This window comes from Heptranchias perlo, chromosome 2 (genome assembly GCF_035084215.1).
Source record: "Heptranchias perlo isolate sHepPer1 chromosome 2, sHepPer1.hap1, whole genome shotgun sequence".
NCBI lineage: Eukaryota > Metazoa > Chordata > Chondrichthyes > Hexanchiformes > Hexanchidae > Heptranchias > Heptranchias perlo.
Genome location: NC_090326.1, coordinates 154,358,457 through 154,382,763, shown reverse-complemented (window position 1 = coordinate 154,382,763; position 24,307 = coordinate 154,358,457). Strand labels below are relative to the sequence as shown.

General features: G+C 43.1%; 2 protein-coding genes across 2 annotated transcripts in view; one reads left to right on the top strand and one right to left on the bottom strand.

The window, feature by feature from the left end:
* Positions 1 to 12,006, bottom strand: part of LOC137345059 (THAP domain-containing protein 2-like) — a 21,715-nt gene extending 9,709 nt beyond the window's left edge. The window contains exons 1-2 of the mRNA XM_068008486.1: positions 11,927 to 12,006; positions 2,724 to 2,916 (exon numbers count right to left, since the gene is read on the bottom strand). Of these exons, the coding sequence (XP_067864587.1) occupies positions 2,724 to 2,916; positions 11,927 to 11,997 (264 nt within the window). The 5' untranslated portion in view covers positions 11,998 to 12,006. The remainder of the gene's footprint in view (positions 1 to 2,723; positions 2,917 to 11,926) is intronic.
* galnt11 (UDP-N-acetyl-alpha-D-galactosamine:polypeptide N-acetylgalactosaminyltransferase 11 (GalNAc-T11)) overlaps positions 11,484 to 24,307 on the top strand; it is a 157,155-nt gene continuing 144,331 nt past the window's right edge. The window contains exons 1-2 of the mRNA XM_068008456.1: positions 11,484 to 11,699; positions 24,007 to 24,074. The gene's annotated coding sequence lies outside the window, so the exon portion shown is untranslated. The remainder of the gene's footprint in view (positions 11,700 to 24,006; positions 24,075 to 24,307) is intronic.

Genomic DNA, 24,307 nt, shown 5'->3' with positions numbered 1-24,307 from the left:
TGAGGGAGAGAGAGAGAGAGATATATAGATGGAGGAGAGAGAGAGAGAGAAAGAGGTGAATGGAGGAGAGAGAGAGAGAGATGGATGGAGGAGAGAGAGAGATGGTTGGAGGAGAGAGAGAGAGAGAGAGAGATGGATGGAGGAGAGAGAGAGAGAGAGAGAGAGAGAGAGAGATAGATATAGATGGAGGAGAGAGAGAGAGAGATCGATATAGATGGAGGAGAGAGAGAGAGAGAGAGAGGGATGGAGGAGAGAGAGAGAGAGATGGATGGAGGAGAGAGAGAGAGAGAGAGATGGAGGAGAGAGAGATGGAGGAGAGAGAGAGAGATGGAGGAGAGAGAGAGAGATGGAGGAGAGAGAGAGAGATGGAGGAGAGAGAGAGAGATGGAGGAGAGAGAGAGAGAGATGGAGGAGAGAGAGAGAGAGATGGAGGAGAGAGAGAGAGAGATGGAGGAGAGAGAGAGAGAGATGGAGGAGAGAGAGAGAGAGATGGAGGAGAGAGAGAGAGAGATGGAGGAGAGAGAGAGAGAGATGGAGGAGAGAGAGAGAGAGATGGAGGAGAGAGAGAGAGAGATGGAGGAGAGAGAGAGAGAGATGGAGGAGAGAGAGAGAGAGATGGAGGAGAGAGAGAGAGATGGAGGAGAGAGAGAGAGATGGAGGAGAGAGAGAGAGAGATGGAGGAGAGAGAGAGAGAGAGAGATGGAGGAGAGAGAGAGAGAGAGATGGAGGAGAGAGAGAGAGAGATGGAGGAGAGAGAGAGATGGAGGGGAGAGAGAGAGAGATGGAGGGGAGAGAGAGAGATGGAGGAGAGAGAGAGAGAGAGAGAGAGAGATGGAGGAGAGACAGAGAGATGGATGGAGGAGGAGAGACAGAGAGAGAGAGATGGATGGAGGAGAGAGAGAGATGGATGGAGGAGAGAGAGAGATGGATGGAGGAGAGAGAGAGAGAGAGAGAGAGAGATGGATGGAGGAGAGAGAGAGAGCGAGAGAGATGGATGGAGGGGAGAGAGAGAGAGAGAGATGGATGGAGGAGAGAGAGAGATGGATGGAGGAGAGAGAGAGAGAGCGAGAGAGATGGATGGAGGGGAGAGAGAGAGGGAGAGATGGATGGAGGAGAGAGAGAGATGGATGGAGGAGAGAGAGAGAGAGGTGGATGGAGGAGAGAGAGAGAGAGAGGTGGATGGAGGAGAGAGAGAGAGAGAGAGAGATGGATGGAGGAGAGAGAGAGAGAGAGATGGATGGAGGAGAGAGATGGATGGAGGAGAGAGAGAGAGAGATGGATGGAGGAGAGAGAGAGAGAGATGGATGGAGGAGAGAGAGAGAGAGATGGATGGAGGAGAGAGAGAGATGGATGGAGGAGAGAGAGAGAGAGATGGATGGAGGAGAGAGAGAGATGGATGGAGGAGAGAGAGCGAGAGAGAGAGATATAGATGGAGGAGAGAGAGAGAGAAAGAGATGGATGGAGGAGAGAGAGAGAGAGGGATGGAGGAGAGAGAGAGAGCGAGATAGATGGAGTAGAGAGAGAGAGAGAGATAGATGGAGGAGAGAGAGAGAGATAGATGGAGGAGAGAGAGAGAGATAGATGGAGGAGAGAGAGAGAGATGGATGGAGGAGAGAGAGAGAGATAGATGGAGGAGAGAGAGAGAGAGATGGAGGAGAGAGAGAGAGAGAGATAGATGGAGGAGAGAGAGAGAGAGAGATAGATGGAGGAGAGAGAGAGAGAGAGAGATAGATGGAGGAGAGAGAGAGAGAGATGGAGCAGAGAGAGATGGAGGAGAGAGAGAGAGAGATGGAGGAGAGAGAGAGAGAGATGGAGGAGAGAGAGAGATGGAGGGATGAGAGAGAGAGATGGAGGAGAGAGAGAGAGATGGAGGAGAGAGAGAGAGATGGAGAGAGAGAGAGATGGAGAGAGAGAGAGATGGAGGAGAGAGAGAGAGATGGAGGAGGGAGGGAGCAAGAGAGATGGAGGAGGTAGGGAGCTAGAGAGATGGAGGAGGGAGGGAGCAAGAGAGATGGAGGAGGGAGGGAGCAAGAGAGATGGAGGAGGGAGGGAGCAAGAGAGATGGAGGAGGGAGGGAGCAAGAGAGATGGAGGAGGGAGGGAGCAAGAGAGATGGAGGACAGCACAGACATGGAGGGTAGAGAGAGATGGAGGAGAGGAGGGAGAACACAATGGAGAAGAGAATAGAGAGAGGGAAGGGTAGAGACAGAGAGGAGAGGATAGAGTGATGGAGGAGAGGGGAAGGGAGAGTTGGGGTTGGGGTCGAGAGAGAGAATTGAAGCAGGTGGGAGAGAGGCAAACTTACCACAACTGTCCCATGGCAGCCTGTGGAATGGTCGTCAGGCTTCCGCTGAATGAAAAAATTTAACCACTGGTCAAGCTACCCAATTAAAATTTGGTCAGTCTCTCACTGACTCCCTATTGTCTCTCTCTCCTTGCATTCTCAGCAATCTCTTACTTCGTTTTCCTGCCTTGTTCATTGTTCATTGTTCCCTATTCTCCCTGTTCACAGTTTCCACACACCAAAAAGATTAGGGAAATTTGTAAAAAAAATGAATAGGATGCAAATAACTCTTGCTGTAAAACAAAATCATGCCCACAGAGGTGGGCACTTACCTGAAAAAAAGAGAATGATCTCAATTTTTAATGAACAGAAACCTAATATTTCTTGGAACAATTACCTCAAGATTTTTATACCATAGCATTAGTGAGATCCTGCCTTACTTTTAGAATATGTGGTGGAAAGTCGAATATCGTAGGGACAGCATCCTCTCGTAGGCGCCTCGTTTGTCCTGTCCGGTCAAAACAAGTTTGTTCAAAATGTTTAGAACAAAGGAAGGTGTGCTTGCTTGGCTCAAAGTTTACACGCCTAACAAGCCGTATCCATTCCGTCCGTCTCCCAGGGTTAGAGGGAAACCTTAAAATCAAAAACATATAGAAAACAGGTCATCTTTCTCTGGTCTGCAGATCTGTGAATTTACAGTCATAGTCTAAAAGTATAATTGTAAATGTCAATTAATATACAAATAATGGAACTAAATAATCCACAGCATTGATGAGGCAGTCTTTGTAGATTAATATATACTTAATTGTTCTAGCTCACCTACATTGGCTCCCAGGGGTCTGGCAATGCATCGATTTTAAAATTCTCATCCTGGTTTTCAAATCCCTCCATGGCCTCGCCCCTCCCTATCTCTTTAACCTCCTCCAGCCCTACAACTCTCCGAGATCTCTGCACTGCTCCAATTCTGGCCTCTTGCGCATCCTCGATTTTCTTCGCTCCACCATCGGCGGCCATGCCTTCAACTGTCTAGGCTCTAAGCTTTGGAATTCGCTCTCTGCCTCTCCAACTCTCTCTCCTCCTTTAAGACGCTCCTTAAAACCTACCTCTTTGACCAAGCTTTTGCTCACCTGTCCTAATATCTCCTTGTGTCTGACAACACAGGAACCTAGGAACAGGAGTAGGCCATTCAGCCCCTCGTGCCTGCTCCGCCATTTGATAAGATCATGGCTGATCTGTGATCTAGCTCCATATACCTGCCTTTGGCCCATATCCCTTAATACCTTTGGTTGCCAAAAAGCTATCTATCTCAGATTTAAATTTAGCAATTGAGCTGGCAACAATTGCTGTTTGCGGAAGTGAGTTCCAAACTTCTACCACCCTTTGTGTGTAGAAATGTTTTCTAATCTCACTCCTGTGAAGCGCCTTGGGACATTTTACTACATTAAAGGCACTATATAAATGCAAGTTGTTGTTATGGATAACTTGTATCCATTCAGTAATGGAATATTGTAGCACTGTTCAGCAGTATTTGTGAGATTTTTGTGAGGTATGAGTGGGAGGTGTAACCTATGCGAAGGAGAACAAAGCATTTGACAAAATGGATAGGAATTACCTCCCCCACCCAACACCTGAAGCAAAAGGTCATCCAATCAGAGTAAAAGATGAAAAGACAGAGGGAAAGATTCTGGCTTACTACCAAGCATAAGGTAAGGTCCTGCTCCCCCCACCAGCCTTTTGTAATGATTGTGAGTAGCCTCAATAAGGCCAGGGTACTCACATTCATTGCAAAGGGTTGGTGGGTGTTAACTCCTAAGGCGCTTCAGACAGCTCATATGGCTCATTCTGAGCTAGAAAATGCAATGAATAGGATTCGGGTCAATAAGGTGATTTGAGTAATGGACCTCACTTTAATAACTAAGGCCTGGTCTGCTCACAAAACCCCAGAAAGCAATCCATATCTAGTTGAATGGGTCCTGATTATCATGTAATACACATTTTTTCCAATTGGGCTACATTTCAAAGAGCTTGTATCAATGTAGATCACAAAACCAACAGTATCTAATGGCAGAGGACAGGAATACATCTACAATCAGTCCTCGATTTTAAAATTCTCATCCTTGTGTTCAAATCCCTCCATGGCCTCACCCCTCCCTATCTCTGGAGCCTTCTCCAGCCCTACAACCACAGGCACATGGGAACAACACCACCTGCATGTTCCCCTCCAAGTCACGCACCATCCCGACTTGGAAATACAGCGCCGTTCCTTCATCGTCGCTGGGTCAAAATCCTGGAACTCCCTTCCTAACAGCACTGTGGGAGAACCTTCACCACACGGACTGCAGCGGTTCAAGGAGGCTCACCACCACCGTCTCAAGGGCAATTAGGGATGGGCAATAAATGCTGGCCTTGCCAGCGACGCCCACATCCCATAAATGAATTAAAAAAAACAACCCTTTAAGATCTCTGTGCTCCTCCAATGCTGGTCTCTTGCACAGCCCGGATTTCCTCTGCTCCACCATTGGTGCGATGCCTTCAGCTACCTAGTCCCTAAGCGCTGGAATTCCCTCTCCAAACCTCTCCGCCTCTCTCTCCTCCTTTAAATCGCTCCTTAAAATCTACCTCTTTGACCGAGCTTTTGGTCACCTGTCCTAATATTTCTATATATGGCTCGGTGTCAAATTTTGTCTTATAACACTACAGTGAAGCACCTTGGGAGGTTTTACTACATTAAAGGCGCTATATAAATGCAAGTTGTTGTAGATCAAATTGCATAAAACATTTTTAAAAATTCACTTTCATTTTCACTTTTAACATTCCCTCCCCCCTCCACCACACATGCAGTTATTTATATTTTCTGTCTGGCTGTCGCACAGGAGCAAGATAAAAACAATGACTCCCATACTACATCTCTATCACACATTCAGAATTTCTCCACAGGAGCTGGAAATCCTCAGTACTTTTCTACCTGGTTGTCATCTGATGCATTCTGGAGTGGTGCAATTTGGGTATTGTAGTTCTATAGAAGCAAGGTGAAAACTCCAACTCCAGCAATGTATCTCACTCACACATACAATTTATCCATAGCATCAGTAAAGTGGCCCAGGTAAAATTTCCAATGCAAGAACCAGGCTCCAATCAGAAGGACTGAGAGGATATACTTATCAGGAAAGGCTGAATGGGCTGGGGCTCTTTTCTTTAGAAAAGAGAGGCCTGAGAGATGACCTGATAGAGGTCTTTAAGATTACGAAAGGGTTTGATAGGGTAGACGAAGAGAAAAGGTTTCCATTTGTGGGGGAATGCAAAACGAGAGGTCATAAATATAAGATAGTCACTAATAAATCCAATAGAGAATTCAGGAGAAACGTCTTTACCCAAAGAGAATGTAGAATGCGCTACCACAAGGAGTGGTTGAGGCGAATAGCATAGATGCATTTAAGGGGAAGCTAGAAAAGCACATGAGGGAGAAAGGAATAGAAGGTTATGCTGAAAAGGTTAGATGAAGAGGGATGGGAGGAGGCTCGAGTGGAGCATAAACCAGTTGGGCTGAATGGCCTGTTTCTGAGCTGTAGACTCTTATGTAACTCTATGTAAGGGCAGGTCTCTGTGAAAGGAGAAACTTCTTGCAGGCATTTCTAACATTAAATAATCAATTTTATGGGTAAGTTTAATGATCTTTTTGCCTCAGAACTTTATAATATTTTGTGTGTATATGTTTCTTTCTGTACACCAACTTGAGTGAAGAAGGAAACTGGTAGCCTAAAACAGTAAAGAAATTTGAATGCTTTGATTGGTTGGTTTGGTACTTGCTGCTTGTGAATAGTAACTTTGAAAAGAAACTTGAGGGATTTGATTATGTGTTTTTCTGCTAATTACTTGTTTCTCATTGACTAAATCTGAACAAATCAAAAAGCATCAATTGAACATTTGATTGGCTCAATAACCAGTTACCTATTAAGTTACCAGTCATGACTTTGTTGCCCTACGGAGCATAATGTTTTGGAGTTGTGACACTTCTTAATGTGCTGCCGTAGAAAAGTAGGGCATAACGGCCATGCAGCAGATGCAAGACTTTCAATTAAACAGATAAATAGGCCAATTGTACAAAAGACTGCTTACTTGATCCCCTACACTTGCTAGTGCTGTGAGACAAAACAGTGTTTTCAGAGTAGCAACAACAACACCTTGCATTTATATAGTGCGGTTAACATAGTAAAGCGTCCCAAGGCGCTTCACAGGAGTGATAATCAAACAAAATTTGACACTGAGCCACATATGGAGATATTAGGACAGGTGACCAAAAGCTCGGTCAAAGAGGTAGGTTTTAAGGAGCGTCATAAAGGAGGAGAGAGACAGAGAGGCAATGAGGTTTAGGGAGGCAACTGAAGGCATAGCAACCAATGGTGGACCGATGAAAATGGGGGATGTGCAAGAGGCCAGAATTGGAGGAGCACAGAGATCTTGGAGGGTTGTAGGGCCGAAGGAGGTTACAGAGATAGAGAGGGCAAGGCCATGGAGGGATTTGAAAACAAGGATGACAATGTTAAAACTGAGACTTTGGGGGACCGGAAGCCAATGTAGGTCAGCGAGCACAGGGTGATGGGTGAACGGGACTTCACTGTGAGTTAGGATACAGGCAGCAGAGTTTTGGATGAGTTCAAGTTTATGGAGGGTGCAAGGTGGGAGGTCAGCCAGGAGGGCATTGGAATAGTTGAGTCTAGACCTTTAGGGCTGAGCAGAGGGCTGGATAGGATTTTGGAAGTAGAGTCTCTTCCCTACTATTTTCCTGTGCATCCTGGACTTTAAAAAGGGAGGATTCATTACATAGATTACTATATGTATGTTTAGTTATCTATATCTATTATATACTAAAAACAAGTGGTTGCAACAGTCTAATAGTATTTCACCGATGGGTGGTGCTGTGAACGTCTCTTCCTGGGAGTTATTAACTTAGGTGGCATTCATGTAACATTATGTGACCGTTAATCAAACTAATGTTGAGTTGCTTATCTGAACTCTCGGTGCAATACCTTACGATTGCCATCAGGTGGCACTGCACCAATGCCCACTTTGCAAAGTGGACATTTTGGTAAAGCAAATATGTGAAATGAGTAAAGGAAGTAGAATAATAATCATGGGAGATTTTAATTACCCCGAAATAAATGGCACGTAGGTAAAAGGGTACAGGGAATGGAGTTTTTACAATGTGTGCAGGACTCCTTTCTTACCCAGAATGTAAAACGCCCAAGAGAGGAAGCACTGCTGGAACTAGTAATTTCAATGAACCAGTACAGATAAGAGAAGTAATGGTAGGGAACATCTAGGCAATATCGATCACAACATAATAAGGTTTAAGATAAAGATTGAGAAGGACATAAGTAAGACAAAGACCAATGTAATAAATTGGAAAAAAGCTGATTTTAAGGGGATGAGAATGGAAGTAGTGAAAATAAACTGGAAAAATTTACTGAAAAACAAAGAAATAGGGCAGCAGTGGGAAATATTTAAAACAGTGATTAATGGAATCCAGGAGAAATATATCCCAATAAAAAGCAGGAACAAACTAGCAAACTATCTAAACACACCATGGATGAATAAAGAAACAAGGGCAAAATCAAAACTAAAGAAAAAGGCATACACTAAGTACAGTGTCAAAAAAGGAGAGGATGACAAAAGGGAATGCGAAAAGGTTAGGAAAGAAGCCAAAAAAACAATTAGAAAGCAAAGAGAAACTACGAAATTAAATTACCAAGGAATATAAAAAGAAATAGTAAAGTATCCTACAGACCCATAAATAACAAAGAAAAATCAGGATAGGGATAGGGCCACTAAGGGATACACATGATAAACTCACAGGTAATGACAGCAAAATGGCAGAAATATTAAATAATTACTTTGCCTCATTATTTACCATGGAGATTAACATGGTGGGCCTGACATTAGAAGAAGTGATCAAAAAAGATATAAAGACATTTAAGATAGAAAGGGGGGAGATAATTGATGAACTAATCAAACTAAGAGAGGCTAAAACCCCTGGTCCGGATGGATTGCATCTGCGCATTTTACGGAAGAGATAGCAGAGGCACCATTACATATTTATAAAAATTCATTAGAAAAGTGAATGGTTCCAGAGGACTGGCGGACAGCTAATGTGATTCCAATATTTAAAAAGGGAGATAGAACAAGTCCAGGGAATTAAAGACCAATTAGCTTAACATCCTTACTCAAAGATGTAATAGAAAAACATCTAGAAACCAAAAATAAAGAATAGTCAGCACAGATTTCAAACGGGAAGGTCATGCTTGACCAACCTTATTGAATTATTTGAAGAAATAACAAAGTGTAGACGAGGGTAATGCAGTAGATTTAATCTATTTGGATTTTCAAAAGGTCTTTGTTAAGTAGACTCAGGACTAAAGTCAGAGCATGTGGAATCAGGGGACAAGTAGCAGAATGGATAGCAAGTTGGCTACAAAACAGAAAAGAGAGTAGGGGTTAAAGGTAGTTACTGAGACTGGCAAAAGGTGGGACGTGGTGTTCCACAAGGATTGGTGCTGTATGCTAAATGATGAACCACTGTAGTTCATCATTTACATAAACAATTTGGAATCGGGAATCAGAAGTACAATTTCAAAATTTGCGGACAACACCAAATTGGGGGGTATAGTTAATACTGAGGAGTACATCCGACAAAATACAGGAAGACATTAATTATCTTGCAGAATGGGCATGTAATTGGCAAATGAATTTCAATGTAGATAAGTGTGAGGTGATACATTTTGGTAGAAAGAATAAGGGGGCCACATACTCCTTGGATAATAAGGTTAATAAGGATCTAAATGGGGTAGAGTAGCAGAGGGATCTGGGGGTACAGGTACACAAATCACTAAAACTAGTGATGCAGGTTAATAAGGCCATTAAAAAAAGCAAACCAAGCACTGGGATTCATTTCTAGAAGGATAGAATTTAAAAGCAGAGAAATTATGTTAAACTTGTATAGAACCTTGGCTAGACCCCACTTGGAGTACTGTGAACAATAAAAAAGTAAATCTTTTTTACACCTTCTCCAGTGCCTCTATATCCTTTTTAAAATATGGAGACCAGAACTGTTCACAATGAAGTACTTTAGAAGTGTGGATAGAATCAGGTACGGCTGTGTTACCTACATGGTTGAATTGCTAATATTCACTGACACAATAACTTGCATTTATATAGCGCCTTTAACATAGAAAAACACCCCAAGGCGCTTCGCAGCGGAGTATTCAGAAATAAATGGACACTGAGCCAAAGAAGGAGATAGTAGGGGAGATGGCTGTGGTGTGGCAAGTTGGTGGAGAGATTCATTGTAAGTGATCTCCGCCCATATTTATATTCTTGTCAACTGTGCACATTCATGGGGCATAACTCAGCCAGAAATAATAGCCATTATTGCTTTGCGAGTGGAACCGCACCCATTACAAGTCCTGGCTGGCAGCAACAAATTCTTTGCCTACAAAATAGTTGCTTTTTTAGCTCAAGAAGCTATTTTGTGCAATTAATTGGATACAACTGTGGAAACGCTAATCCTATTTGACTCCAAGATGAGCTTCTGACCCTATATCCTTTCCATCACAAAGACTGCCTACTTCCACCTCTGTAGCATCACCCATCTCTCACTACTTCAGCCTATCTGCTGCCGAAACCCTGATCTATGCTTTAGTCATCTCCAGACTCGACTATTCCAATGCTCTCCTGGCCACTCTCCCATCTTCCACCCTCCGTAAAGTTCAGTTCATCCAAAACTTTGCTGCCCATATCCCATCCCACACTCAGTCCCGCTCACTCATCAGCCCTGTCCTTAAAGGCCTACATTGGCTCCCTATCCCCAACTCCTTAAATTATCATCCTTGTTTTGAAATCCTTTCATGGCCTTGCCTCTCGGAATAACTTCCTCCAGCCCTATAATCCTCCGAGAACTCCGCGTTCATCCAATTCTGAGCTCTTGTGCATTCCTTCCTTACATTACATTTCCTATATTACAATAGCAAATACACTTAAAAAAGTACTTCATTGGCTGTAAAGCTCTTTGGGATGTCCTGAGGTTGCAAAAGGCGCTATATAAATGCAAGTTCTTTCTTGGAGAAGGTGCAAAAAAGATTTACAAGGATGATACAGGACTGAGAGGCTATAACGACCAGGAAAGACCGAAGAGGCTGGGGATCTTTTCTCTAGCAAAAAGGCGGAGGAGTGACCTAAAAGAGGTCTTTAAAATTATGAAGGGGTTTGATAGGGTAGATGTTTGATAGAGAGGTTTCCACTTGTGGACGAGTCCAAAACTAGGGGTCATACATATAAGATGTCACTGATAAATTCAATAAGGAATTCAGGAGAAACATCTTTACCCAGTGAGTAGTTAGAATGTGGAATTTGCTACCACAGGGAGTGGTTGAGGCGAATAGCATAGATGCCTTTAATGGGAAGCTAGTACCAGCGAGAAAAGAATAGGATATGCTGGTAAGAGTTAGATGAAGTAGGGTGGTTGGAGGCTCCTGTGGAGCATAAACACCAGCACAGACCAGTTGGGCCGAACGGCCTGTTTCTGTGCTATGAAGTCTACGGGATTTCCTTTCTATCTTTCCCACTCAGTACTTTCAGCCGTCCAGACCCCGAAGCTCTGGAAAATCCCTCCCTAAACCCCTCCTCCTCCTCCTCCTCCTTAAAAATCTACCTCTTTGACCCTTCACCTGACGAAGGAGGAAGCCTCCGAAAGCTTGTGAATTTAAAATAAAATTGCTGGACTATAACTTGGTGTTGTAAAATTGTTTACAATTGTCAACCCCAGTCCATCACCGGCATCTCCACATCATGACCGAGCTTTTTAGTCACTCCTCCCCCTTCTTCGGCTGGAGAGTAGATTTCGGCCGAATTAAACTTCTGGGAAGTTCCTTGGGGATGTTTGTTTTTTTTCTCTCTCTCTCTCTACTTTAAAGGCGCGATGTAAATGCAGGTTGTTGCCTGCTGCTGCTACTGCTACTGCTGCAGGTTTAAGGTCACATTCTCAGGTGCAGCATTTTCCTAAAGCCGGCGCCAGGCGCCAGGCGCCAGGCACCGGCATCTGCGTTGCGACGTGAGGCTCTCACCCCGCCAACTGCCAACCGCCCGCGTGACGGGACAAGGACAGTTCGCGCCGTTTCTTCCTTCCCCCCCCCCGCCGGTAAAAAAAACCCCAGCGCGTACCGGAAGTGATCCGGTCCCGCCGTGAAAGTGGACACGCGCCGGGGTCCGCACTTCCGGCTTTGCCCTCCCACTCCGCAGGCGGGAGGGAGGGAAGGAAGGAAGAGAAGAGAAGAGAAGAAGAAAAAAAAAATATGCCGCATTCGGGGTCACGACAGAAAAAAAACGGCAGGCTGGAGGCCGCATACTTCAACCCCTGGCCGCAGGTAGGCGTCGCATGATTGAGGAGAGGGTTTGGCGCCAATTTCACCAATATTATTTTTAAAACTCAAAATGAGGGGAGGGAAGAAATCAGGCCGCACCAGCGGGAGTCATGGGAACGGCTGCTTCTTCTACTCGAGGTTGCAGGCCCGCTCGCAACAGCAGCTCTGCTTATAATTGCTCAGCTCCCTCCACCCCCCCAAAGTAACCCAAGGGGGTAACTCTCACATACCTGTGGAAACTGGTGTTGGTGTTTTTCCTGTACACCGCTGTACATCCATAGGCCGCGCAACTGGTTGGCATTTTATTGATTGATTTTTGGATTTTTTTTTAAATTAAAAAACCCCACAAATTCCAACCCCCCCTCCCCCCTCCCTCCAAAAAAAAAGTGACGGTGATATACGAACGATTCGTGGGACGTCCGAGCTCTTCCCCTTCCTTTACTAAGATGGCAGATCTGTGAACCGCTTGCTCCTGCGGCGGGGGGGGGGGGGTCACGTAACAACGTGTGGCGTCAAAGAGACGTCTTCTCTCCCTTGTAGGAGGAACTTAAAAGTTATTAGACCATTTTAATGTAACTTCAGGCAAAGTTTAAAAAAAAATTATCTTGACTGCACATAAACACATTAGGGAGAATGAATTGCAAAAATTGCACAATCTTTAATTGTAAACTATACTAATCCCGGAGCTAGTGATGGGGGGGAAAAAAATTGTGGGGCAGAATTAATTTTCGACTGACTTTCAAGCTATCGATTGCATATCGTGCCCTATATCCACGTGACGTCTTTAGAAGCACTGTTTTAATGTTCGTTGTTGATATCGGAAAGCAGGCTCTTTTTTTAAGGGCTTAAAAACTAATTTCAAAGTTATTTCTTCGTCAATCGTATTCATATATGTTTATGAAACAAAAATGGAAAATGTTACACTCAAGGTCAGTCAGCATAAAATTTTACAACACGGAAGGAAGCCATTCAGCTCATTGTGTCTGTGCTGGCTTTTGTTAGACCAATCCAAAACTAATCCCAATACGTTGCTGTCTTCCCATTTCTCTGCTTCAAGTGCTTTGCTACTCTCCCGTTAAAATATATAGTCGTCTCTGCCTCAACTATTTCCCATGGCAAAGAATTCTGTGCTGTAAAAACCCTTTGTGTACAGGAATTTCTAATAATCTCACTCATTACTTTCTTAGTGACCATTTTAATTAATGATCCATTGTCACTATCTTCTCAACCAGACAAAATAGTCTCTCCATATTCACCTTATTTTTCAGAACTACAAAAACCTCTATTAAATCTCCACTTAACCTTCTCTGTTCTAGTAGAAATAGTTTCAGCATCTTGAGTTTCTCCTCATAACTAATTTCTCATCCTGTTATCATCTTGATGAACATATGCTGTGCACTCTATGGCTTTAATGTCCTTTCTGTAATGGGGTGCCCCCAAACATTGCACAGTTCTCTTAACTGGCCTAACCATTGCTGTGTACAAATTTATCGCCTCTTAACTATTGTATCCTATGGCCATATTCATAAACCCAAAATACTATTGACCTTTTTATGGCTTTATTTGCCTGCATTGCACTTGCATTTTCAAGGAATTATGCGTTTGCAGCCCTAGACACCTCTGTTCTTCCTTCAGCATCATTCCATTGAGTGTGTAGGCCCATTCCTTGATTTTATTTTCCTCCCAAAATGCATTACATCAGTTCTCTGCACCACATCACCTGTCTGCCCATTCTGCTAACAGGTCTCGTCTTCCTGAAGTCGTTTAAAGTCCTCGCTGTTTGCTAAACCTCCATGTTTATGTCGTCCATTAATTTTGATGATGTAGTCCTTATGCACAAGTTCACATCATATACTAGTAGATGTTCACAATCAGAGGATTCACTGTTCATGTTTATGCAATGTAGAAGATAACGTTAGGACGGCTGATTTACAATGACCGAATAAGTCAAGCTTCACTTTTATTAAATGGTATTCTGGGATTTTTACTGGCGCTTTAAGATTAAATTCTATGACTGGCCATTTATTCTGGAAAAATTGCTGTTATTTTTATATATCCTGTATGTATTTAATTTTTATTCTTTGACTGCTTTAACACTGACAATACATAGAAATACATTAGTTATCTAGTATTTAACAGTATTAAGTCAGGCAGTTTTGGGCTTTGTTAGGGCTGGGTGTTGGTCATGTAGTGGGGGTAATGGAATATAGCAGCATGAGGTGGTGGTGGTGGGGGGGGGGTCCCATTCAGCATCACAATAGAGAAAGAACCTGGGGTTTGGCAGAACTTGGGGGTGGGAGGGTGGTGTGGAAATGGGCTTTTGTTTCACTGGTGATTTCCTGGTGTCTGTTAGCAGTGAAAGGAATGGCATCACTTGGTGGGAGGGGGAATGCAGGTAGGGATGTCCCAGGTCTGGCAGCAGTACTTTATAACTTTCTGAGAGATCAGTACAAAGAGTGCAAATTAGAAGTGTGTGTGCTTGCTTAATAATCTTTTTGAATATATGGAATATTTATAATTACAATACCAATGTTACAACAGATGTGTAATTAATACAGACTGTCATTTTTTTCTTGTATATACACACACACCCTCTTACAAAAAAACTCAAATAAATTTTACCTGAATAAAGATTTTGAAATTTGATATTTAGCTTTTCTTCATTAATTTTGAAAAATAAGCAAATAGATTATGTAGATACTGAGAGAAACATTCTATGATTTGGCTTGTTTAAATGCTACTGATGGAAAATTGTGCACTTTGCACATGTTGTGACTGTTGGACCTGCCTTGAGTCACCACTGTGATGAAAGTGTCAAATCCAAGCCCAAGCCTGAGCATTTGGGAGAGTTTGATGCCATCAGATAAAAGCTTTAATAACAATATTAAGAGCACAAAAAAAATCCTATTATTGCAAAATGTTTATTTTGTTTAAAACCTTTTGGGCATTCAAAATTTCGGTTACTGAGGAAAAAATGCTGGTTGAAATTTTTTTTCAAAAATCACTTTGAACAATTCTATTAATTCATCAACAAACCGTGACAGCAAAAATTTTAATTTTTGTAGTTCTCAACTTCCAAGCTAGGAAATATGCGCAAACTGTTCCCTTATTTGTTTTTCTTTCTTACTTTCTCTTCCCCTCCCCATATCTCATCTTGTCACCTATCCTGTTCCTTAACTCCATCTACCCACCTTGGTTCCGTAACTCTTAATACCCTTACCTAACAAAAACCTATCAATCTCGGTTTTGAAATTTTCAATTGACCCCCATCCTCAACAGCTTTTTGAGGGAGAGAGTTCCAGATTTCCACTACCCTTTGTGTGAAGAAGTGCTTCCTGATATCACTCCTGAACAGCCTAGCTCTAATTTTAAGGTTTTGCCCACTTGTTCAGGACTCCGCAACAAAGGACATAGTTTCTCTCTATCTGCCCATCAACCCCTTTAATCATAGAAAGGTTACAGCACGGAAGGAGGCCATTCGGCCCATCTAGTCTGTGCCTGCTATGTGCAAGAAGAGCAATCCAGCTCGCCCCACTCCCCTGCCCTTTCTCTGTAGCCCTGCTAATTTTTTCCTTTCAAGTACTTATCCAGTTCCCTTTATGAAAGCCATGATTGAATCTGCCTCAACCACCTCCTCTGGCAGTGCATTCCAGATCCTAACCACTCTTAAACGCTCAATTAGATCACCCCTTACTCTTCCATATTCAAGAGAATACAAGTCAAATCGATGCCATCTGTCCTCATAGTTTAACCCTTTTAGACCCAGTATCATTCTGGTGAATCTGCTCTACACTTCCTCCAAGGTCAGTATGTCCTTTCTGAGGTGCGGTGCCCAGTACTCCGGATGGGATATAACCAGAGCTCAGTTCAGCTGTAACGTAACTTCCACCTGTTTGTATGCCAGCCTTCGAGGTAAAGGCCAACATTCCGTTAGCCTTTTAAATTATTTTTTGTACCTGTCCACCAGCTTTTAGTGATTTCTGTACTTGGGCTCATAAGTCTCTCGCACAGTTCCTAGCTTCTCGCTATTTAGAAAATACTCTGATTTATCTTTCTTAGGTCCAAAGTGGATGACCTCACACTTACCTACGTTGAACTCCATCTGCCACAGTTTTGCCCACTCACTTGTCCCTTTGCAACTTTCTGCGCCCATCTATACTATTTACTGTGGCAGCAAACGTGGACATACAGCTCTTTATTCCTTCATCCAAGTCATTTATAAACAGTGAAATGCTGAGGCCCTGAACAGATCCCTGGTGGACACCCTGGACATCCTGTCAATTTGAATACATACCCATTATCCGACCCCATAACCAATTCCCTATCCAAGCCAGTAGGTTGTCTCCAATTCCATGCACTCTCATTTTTGTTAACAGTCTCTTACGTGGAACCTTGTCGAATGGCTTTTGGAAGTCCATATAAATAACATCCATAGACATTCTCTTATCTACCACGTTAGTTACCTCCTCAAAAAATTCATTAGACATGACTTGTCCTTTACAAGTCTACACTGGCTCGCTCTGATCAGCTTATATTTGGCCAAATGCTTAGTCACTCTGTCCCAAATAACAGATTCTAGTAACTTCCCCACAACTGATGTTAGACTAATAGACCTATAATTTTCTAATTTATCACTCCTTAAATAATGGAGTGACTGTCAGTTTTCCAATCCAAGGGGACAATTCCTGAATCAAGAGAGTTTAGGAAGATCATGACTAATGCATCAACAATTTCCTTATCTACTTCTTTTACTTCCCTGGGGTGCAAACCATTGGGCCCTGGAGATTTGTCTGTCTTTAATCTCATTAGATTCTCCATTACCATTCTTTTTTACTTGGATTGAATCTAGTTAGTTCCTCCCCTTGATTTATTTTTTAGCTTTCCTTGTAACTCTGATACTTCATCCTCATCCTCTACTGTGAAGACTGATACAAAGTAGCTCTTTAGTAAGTCTGTCATTTCCTGATTTCCAATTACAGTATCATTATGTTTTCATTTTAAAAGGTAATAACATGTACAGCCCCTTTAAATACTAAGGCAAGTGAGTTCAAGTATATCCTTTAAAAAAAAGTAATGTGTGTATACATATCTGGAGCTCCATTCAAAGATAGTAATTTAATTGAGTATCTAATTGAATGCTGTAAGCCACGAAAGTGATGTTTGTGCAATTTAGTTATGTTAGCTGCAGGCCAAGATTAAGTTACTGTGTAAAACTCCTAGTTGATCTCTTGTGGCATTGTGCTGGGGGAGTCAAGACCAAGTACAGTATTCATCTTTAGCATGGTTAGAGGCTAGGGGGAACAACTGGACCCAGATGAGGGAGTGGAGGAGACAGATGGGGGAGAGGGGAAGAGGAGGAACGGCAGAAGGGAGGAGATGGGGCATTGGGGAGTGGGGACAAGATGATGAGGAAGAGGAGGAGATGGGGGATGTTTGGATGATTAGTGAGGTGGAGGGGGGGTGGTGGTGAGGGAAGAAATAGTTTCCTAATGCTCGTTTCAACGCTCTGTGGTGGGGGATGGGGGTGAATGTGCCCATGCTGGAGGACTGAAAAACTGCTCAGCAGTGATGGGGTGGAGGGAGAATGAGCTTTAAATATTGCTTGGGGTGGGAGGGGTACAAACCTAAATGCTAATCGTTGGGAGCTAGGCTGCATTGCAGTTTGGCGGGGAAGCAAAGGGCCCAAAATGTTGCTGAGTGAAGGGGAGGTGGGGGAGAAATGGTGCTCATAGTTGGGGGGGAGGGGAGAAGCCAGCACCACTGTGGTGCTCAGTGTCAGGGGAGGGGCAAAGGCTCGAATGCTGCGCAGTTGCACATGCCAGATACATTACTTAATGGGGGAGGGCCATGCTAATGCTCAATGAGAGGGGAGCAGATGTCGAACTACTACTCGGTTCGGTTGGGGGGGGCGGGGGGATGGGTGATAGATGACACAGGTCAAAATTGTGCTAAGTGGATATGGGGGGGAATGCTGCTCAACTAGTTGCAATGTGGGGGGTGGTGGAGCACAATGGTGCTCAGTGTTAGGGGCAGGAAGGCAAAATCTACTCTAAGCATGGGAAGGCCCTGAAATGTTGTGGGGAGAGTTATGTCACTGGTGGCCAGATGAAAGAAGTGCGGCAGATGTACACCGGATTGAGCTGATGTGAAGCCAAGGGATGTGCTTTGTAAGTTGGCAGAGTAGTGAGTGGCTGGACCAACGGGTGGGTATTCGAAAGATGTGAGAGGGCAGATGTTCTTGCGTGTCGGGTGGGCCGGGCAGACATGATGGCGGCCAGGGTAGCGAGCGGGTGAGACCTGGCAAAAAATCTTTCCTGATTGACTTTTTTCTTTTTCCTATCCTAGCCTTATAGGAGCAGGTGTAGGTCATATGGCCCCTCGAGCCTGCTCCCCCATTCAATAAGATCATGGCTGATCTTCTACCTCAACTCCACTTTCCCGCCCTATCCCCATATCCCTTGATTCCCTGAGTGTCCAAAACTCTATCAATCTCAGTCTTGAATATACGCAATGACTTAGCAGCCACAACCCTCTGGGGTAGAGAATTCCAAAGATTCACAACTCAGTGAAGAAATTTTTCCTCATCTTGGTCCTAAATGGCCTTCCCCTTATCTTGAGAATATAAACCCTAGTTCTAGACTCTCTCGGCATCCACCCTGACAAGCCCTCTCAGAATTTTATACGTTTTAATGAGATTACCTCTCATTCTTCTCAACTCCAGAGAGTATAGGCCCATTCTATTCAATCTCTCATAAGACAACCCTCTCATCCCAGGAATCAATCTAGTGAACCTTCGTGGCACACCCTCTAAGGCAAGTATATCCTTCCTTAGGTAAGGAGACCAAAACTGTACACCGTACTCCAGGTGTGGTCTCACCAGAGCCCTATATAATTGCAGCAAGATGTCTGTACTATTATTCCAACCCCTTTGCAATAAAGGCTAACATACCATTTGCCTTCCTAGTTGCTTGCTGTACCTGCATGTTAACTTTGAGATTCGTGTACAAAGACACCCAAATCCCTCTGAATACCAACAACTCTCACCTTTTTAAAAAAAAAATATTCTGCTTTCCTATTCTTCCTACCAAAGTGGATAATTTCACATTTCCCAACATTATACTCCATCTGCCGCCACCTCACCCACTCACTTAATCTGTCTATATCCCTTTGCAGCCTCTTTTCATCCTGCTCACAACTTACTTTCCCATTTAGCTTTGTATCGTCAGCAAACTTGGATACTTTACACTTGGCCCCCTCATATAAGTCATTGATATATATTGTAAACAGCTGAGGCCCCAGCACTGATTCTTGTGGCATCCCATTATTACAACCTGCCAACCCGCAAATGATCTGTTTCATAGAATCATAGAAGTTTACAACATGGAAACAGGCCCTTCGGCCCAACATGTCCATGTCGCCCAGTTTATACCACTAAGCTAGTCCCAATTGCCTGCACTTGGCCCATATCCCCCTATACCCATCTTACCCATGTAACTGTCCAAATGCTTTTTAAAAGACAAAATTGTACCCGCCTCTACTACTGCCTCTGGCAGCTCGTTCCAGACACTCACCACCCTTTGAGTGAAAAAATTTCCCCTCTGGACCCTTTTGTATCTCTCCCCTCTCACCTTAAATCTATGTCCCCTCGTTATAGACTCCCCTACCTTTGGGAAAAGGTTTTGACTATCTACCTTATCTATGCCCCTCATTATTTTATAGACTTCTATAAGATCACCCCTAAACCTCCTACTCTCCAGGGAAAAAAGTCTCTGTTTATTCCTACTCTCTTTTCTGTCCGTTAACTAATCCTCAATATATTACCTCCAATCCCATGAGCCCTAATCTTGTGTAACAACCTCTTGTGTTATTGAATGCATTTTGAAAATCCAAATATACTACGCTACATCCACTGGTTCCCTGTTATCTACCCTGCTAGCTACACCCTCAAGAAAAAAAAGTCTAAATACATTTGTCAAATATGATTTCCCTTTCATAAAACCGTGTTGATTCTCCCTAATCATATTATGATTTTCTAAGTGCCCTGTTACTATGTCCTTAATAGATTCTAGCATTTTCCTTTTTACTGATGTCAGGCTAACTGGCCTATAGATCCCTGTTTTGTCTCTCTCTTCTCCTCTCTCTCCCTTCCTGACACACTCTGCTTGTTTTACCCAAATTGCTACTCTGCTCTACAGCCTTGACTTTTCTCTTTAGACTTACAAATTTACCCTTACCTGAGCACTGCCCCCCCAACCACCTTTATTAGTTTAAAACCCTATCTGCCACCCTAGTTATTCGATTCGCCAGGACACTGGTCCCAGCCCAGTTTAAGTGGAGCCTGTCCCAACGGAACATCTCCCTGTTTCCCCAGTACTGGTGCCAGCATCCCATGAATTGAAACCTCTGCTTCCCACGCCACTCTTTCACCCATGCATTTAACCATCTAATCTGTTTGCCCCTCTGCCAATTTGTGCATGGCTCAGGTAGTAATGCAGAGATTATTACCTTTTTGAGGTTCTGCTGTTTAATTTGGACCTTAGCTCCTCAAACTCCCTCAGCAGAACCTCATTCCTGGTTCTACCTGTTGTTGGTTCCTACGTGGACCACAACTACTGGGTCCTCCCCCTCCTCCAAGTTCTTCTCCAGCCACGAGGAGATGTCGTTAACCCAGTCAGCACAGCCTTCGGGATTCCTGGTCACGGCTGTAGAGAACAGTATCTATCCCTCTGACTATACTATCCCTTAACACTGCCACATTCCTTTTGCTTCCCTCAATTGAATGGCCTCTTGTACCACTGAGGACAATTATCACATCTCGGCCACTGTCTTGACTGACATCAGCTAACTCAGACAATCTTTCATCTTCATGGTCAGTGTGACTCACTGTGCAGTGCATTACTCTGTCATTTGGGGAAGGTCTCAGTTGCTATATTAAACATACAAAGGGAGGGAGGGAGGGAGAGGGGTGGGGGGGTTGGCCAGCACCGACTGGAACTTAGGCATTTTCCCATAGGGAAAGAAAATTGGTATAATAATTGAGCAGTAGCACTCTTGCAAACTTCTTTGTGATTGGCTAATGAGCAGCATAGGTAGAGCTCAGAGAGGTAGGGGGAGAGACAGAGCCTCTGAATAGAAAATCTACATTTTTAGGGGTAGCAAATCAAACTCAGTCTTACAGTCGTGTACTTTTTGGGGTTGTTCAATGAGCTATATCTGAATTCAAGAAGTTAGACTGTAATCGATCATGTTTCCATGAGAAATTTTATTTTGACCTAAAACTGGCTTGGATGGTCAGCTGGGAAACTACAGTAACTTGACACAATTTCTAAATTTTTTTAGTACTGCAGTTCCCTGACTGACCCGTGGTCTTGCTGTCACACAGAATTAGTTTAGAGCAAAGCTGGAAACATTGTGCATCTATTCTTAAGAGCTATCCTTGTAGTTATGGCCAAAATAACACAGAAAAGTGGGATGAAAATGCAGGTCTTGTAATTCATTCTGTGAAGCACTTTGAAAAATTCTGATGATGCAAGTACTTCATAAATGCAAGTATTTTCTTTTCCTCGTGTACCCCCCATTAACTGGAGATGTGTAAGTTTTTTTAAAAAACTGTAAAGTAAATAGTTCTCATCATTGGTCCTCTGATCATCCTGGGTCAGCTGTCAATGAAAGCAATGGTGAGCCTATGTCAGCAGTTGCTGTGCTCGAGAGGTACTCTTAACTGCACAGAGCCTGGTTCTTCTTGACAAACATGTTTATTGTATTGCTGCTGATGCTACTATACAGAATGAAGTGTTTAACATGATCAGCTGGAATTGGACCTGGCCTAAGATCGAACTCGTCAAATGTATAAAACCGTTGAAACTTATCTCTTAAGCTTGACTGAAATCCAGGAAAGGTTTTCAAAGTGATCGCAGTGACAAACGGTTAGGCTGATGGAAACACCATTTGAAATCTCTACTGTTCACGCCTCCTCTCTCCAGTGAGGCTGAGGTAGCAAGAAGCACGACACAACGTTTCAATTTATCTCGGAAACAAACAATGATCTGTAAAGATCTTTTAAAGTCAGTTATTGTCAGTTTTAAAATCCAGGTTTTCCAGTCATTTTTAGGATAAAAAAAAACTGGGAGTAAGTGGGAGGGTGGGGAATTAGAGCCCAAAAAGTCCAGGGCAAATTCAGAGAAAATCAGGTTTTGAACATCACTAAACCTCAAAAAAAAACAAACAAGATGGAGTTAAACTAAATGTCAGCACACAATTTATTTGTTTCATAGGCATCATTTTTATTGCCTCAGTGGCAGTTCCCACAGTAAGTTTCTTGATCACCAGATAATGTCAAGCTATTTTAGCAGTAAGATACATGTAAAGTATTCGTAAGTGGTCTGTGTACTGCAAAATGTTAGCAGCTAAAGCTTTTAAAGCAGTACATCACCATCTTGGTATCGTGAAGCACAAATATTCTTAAAGTCTGAAATATGAATTATGTGCTATGAACGATGTATTGCGTTCACTGTATGCAGTGTATCCATTTTGTTAATTACAAAACTGTAGTCATTATCTGGGCTCTTCAATGTGTATCTTGACATTATGGATGCTGTGTATGCACATCTCCAGACCTGATTTACAGTAAGAAAAAAATTGTGTAATTTGTTTTTTTTTCCTCTCAGGTTAGGGAGGAAATCAGTTTTTACCAATTCACCACCCAAAATTTAAATCTGATAATTTATCAGTGGAACTTTGTTTAAAAACTGTTTTTAAAAGTCCCTAATGATCCAAGAAATGAACTAGTGGTTTCTATGGGCTAGATGAGCTCAACAGGTTATCTTATCTGTATATATCTGTGAAAAGATAGAATGGCACTAATCAAAGTCACAAATTACATCCTGTGACTGTGACCATGGTGCATTATCTCTTCTCATCCTCTCTGCAGCCGTTGACATGGATGACTATGCCATCCTCCACCAATTCCTCTTTTCTGTTGTCCACCTGTGTGGCACTGCCCTCGTTCGGTTCCACTCTTAGCTATCTGATCATAGCCAGAGTATCTCCAGCAATGCCTTCTCTTCCCACCCCCGCACTGTTACCAAGGATCTATCTGTCGCTCCTCCTGTTCATCATCTACATGTTGCCCTTTGGCGATATCATCCATAGACATGGGGTCGACATTCACATCAGTTCTGATGGCTCTCAGCTCTACCTCTCCACCTCCTCTCTCGACCCCCACCAACTCTTATCAGACTGCTTGTCCGACATCTACCCTTGCATGAGCTGCAAACATTAGGAAGACCAAAACCCACAAACTCTATACCCTTGCCACCGTTTCCATTTCTCCCCGCCCCGACACTGTCTCGGGCTGAACCAGACTGTTCACAACCTCTGCATCCTATTCGACCGAGTTAAGTTTTCAACCCTATATACTGTCCATCGCAAAGACCACTCACTTCCATCTCTCTAACATTGTCGGCATCTACCCTTATCTCAGTCCCATCTGTTGTTGAAACCCTTATCCGTGCCTTTGTCACTACTAATCTCAACTATTCCAATGTTGTCCTGTCTGGCCTTCCTTCCCCTACCCTCATAAACTTCAACTCATCCAAAACTCTGCTGTCCCTATCCGATGCCATGCAAAGGCCCGCTGACCTAGGTTGGTTCCTGGTCATCCTTGCGTTTAGTTCTCTTTGTGATACGCACGCCTCCCTATCACTGTAACCTCATCCAGCTCTACAAACACCCCTTCCAAACACACTCTTCCTCTGAATCTAGCCTCTTGTGCATGTCCCCTCCATTCACCCCACCATTGGCAGCTATGCCTTCAACCACCTTGGCTCCACACTCCGAAATTTCCTTTCTAAACTTCTCCGCCTCTCTTCCTTTAAGACCCTCCTTAAAATCCACCTTTGGACCAAGCTTTGGACACCCCTCCTACTATCTCCTCCTTTGGCTTGGTATTCATTTTTTGCTTATACCTCTGTGAAGTGCCTTGGGACATTAAAGAGGCTATATGGCAAGTTGTTGTCATCTTGATTTGTGGCCCATTTAAAAATTGAGTAAAGTTCTGTCAACGGGTTAAGGTACCTTGTTAATATTTTATAATATGCAGTTCACATTCAATCAGACACTCTGAAAAACAAATGACTCCTCCCTTTAACAGACTTACTGTGCTTGGCACAGTAAGTCTGGACTCTTAAAACTATGTTACCACAAAATGCAGTACAGCAAACTGTGGTGCATGCTGTTCATGGCATCTTAAATGGTTCTTGAGCATTCTTGGATCATATGATCTCGTAATCTAATTTGTTTGCTTCTTCAGATGAAAAAGACATCCAATGTGCTTGGTGCTTTTTGAGGGGATCAAACAATGCAATATACATATCTGGGGTAAGTACTGTGATGATTTGGACTGATCCCTAATCTTTTTTTTCTGTTTTTGCATAATTTGTAATGGAGCTTTTAATGCTCGATCAGTTTTGTTATGCATCTTAAAACATACCCACTTTTGCTATGCTAAACAGTATAAGATATTCATTGTACTGGACAGATTTACTACCAGTTAATCTTGTCAAGACAAACTGAGTCAGTTATGACTAATGGGTATTGTGGTGTGTTAAATA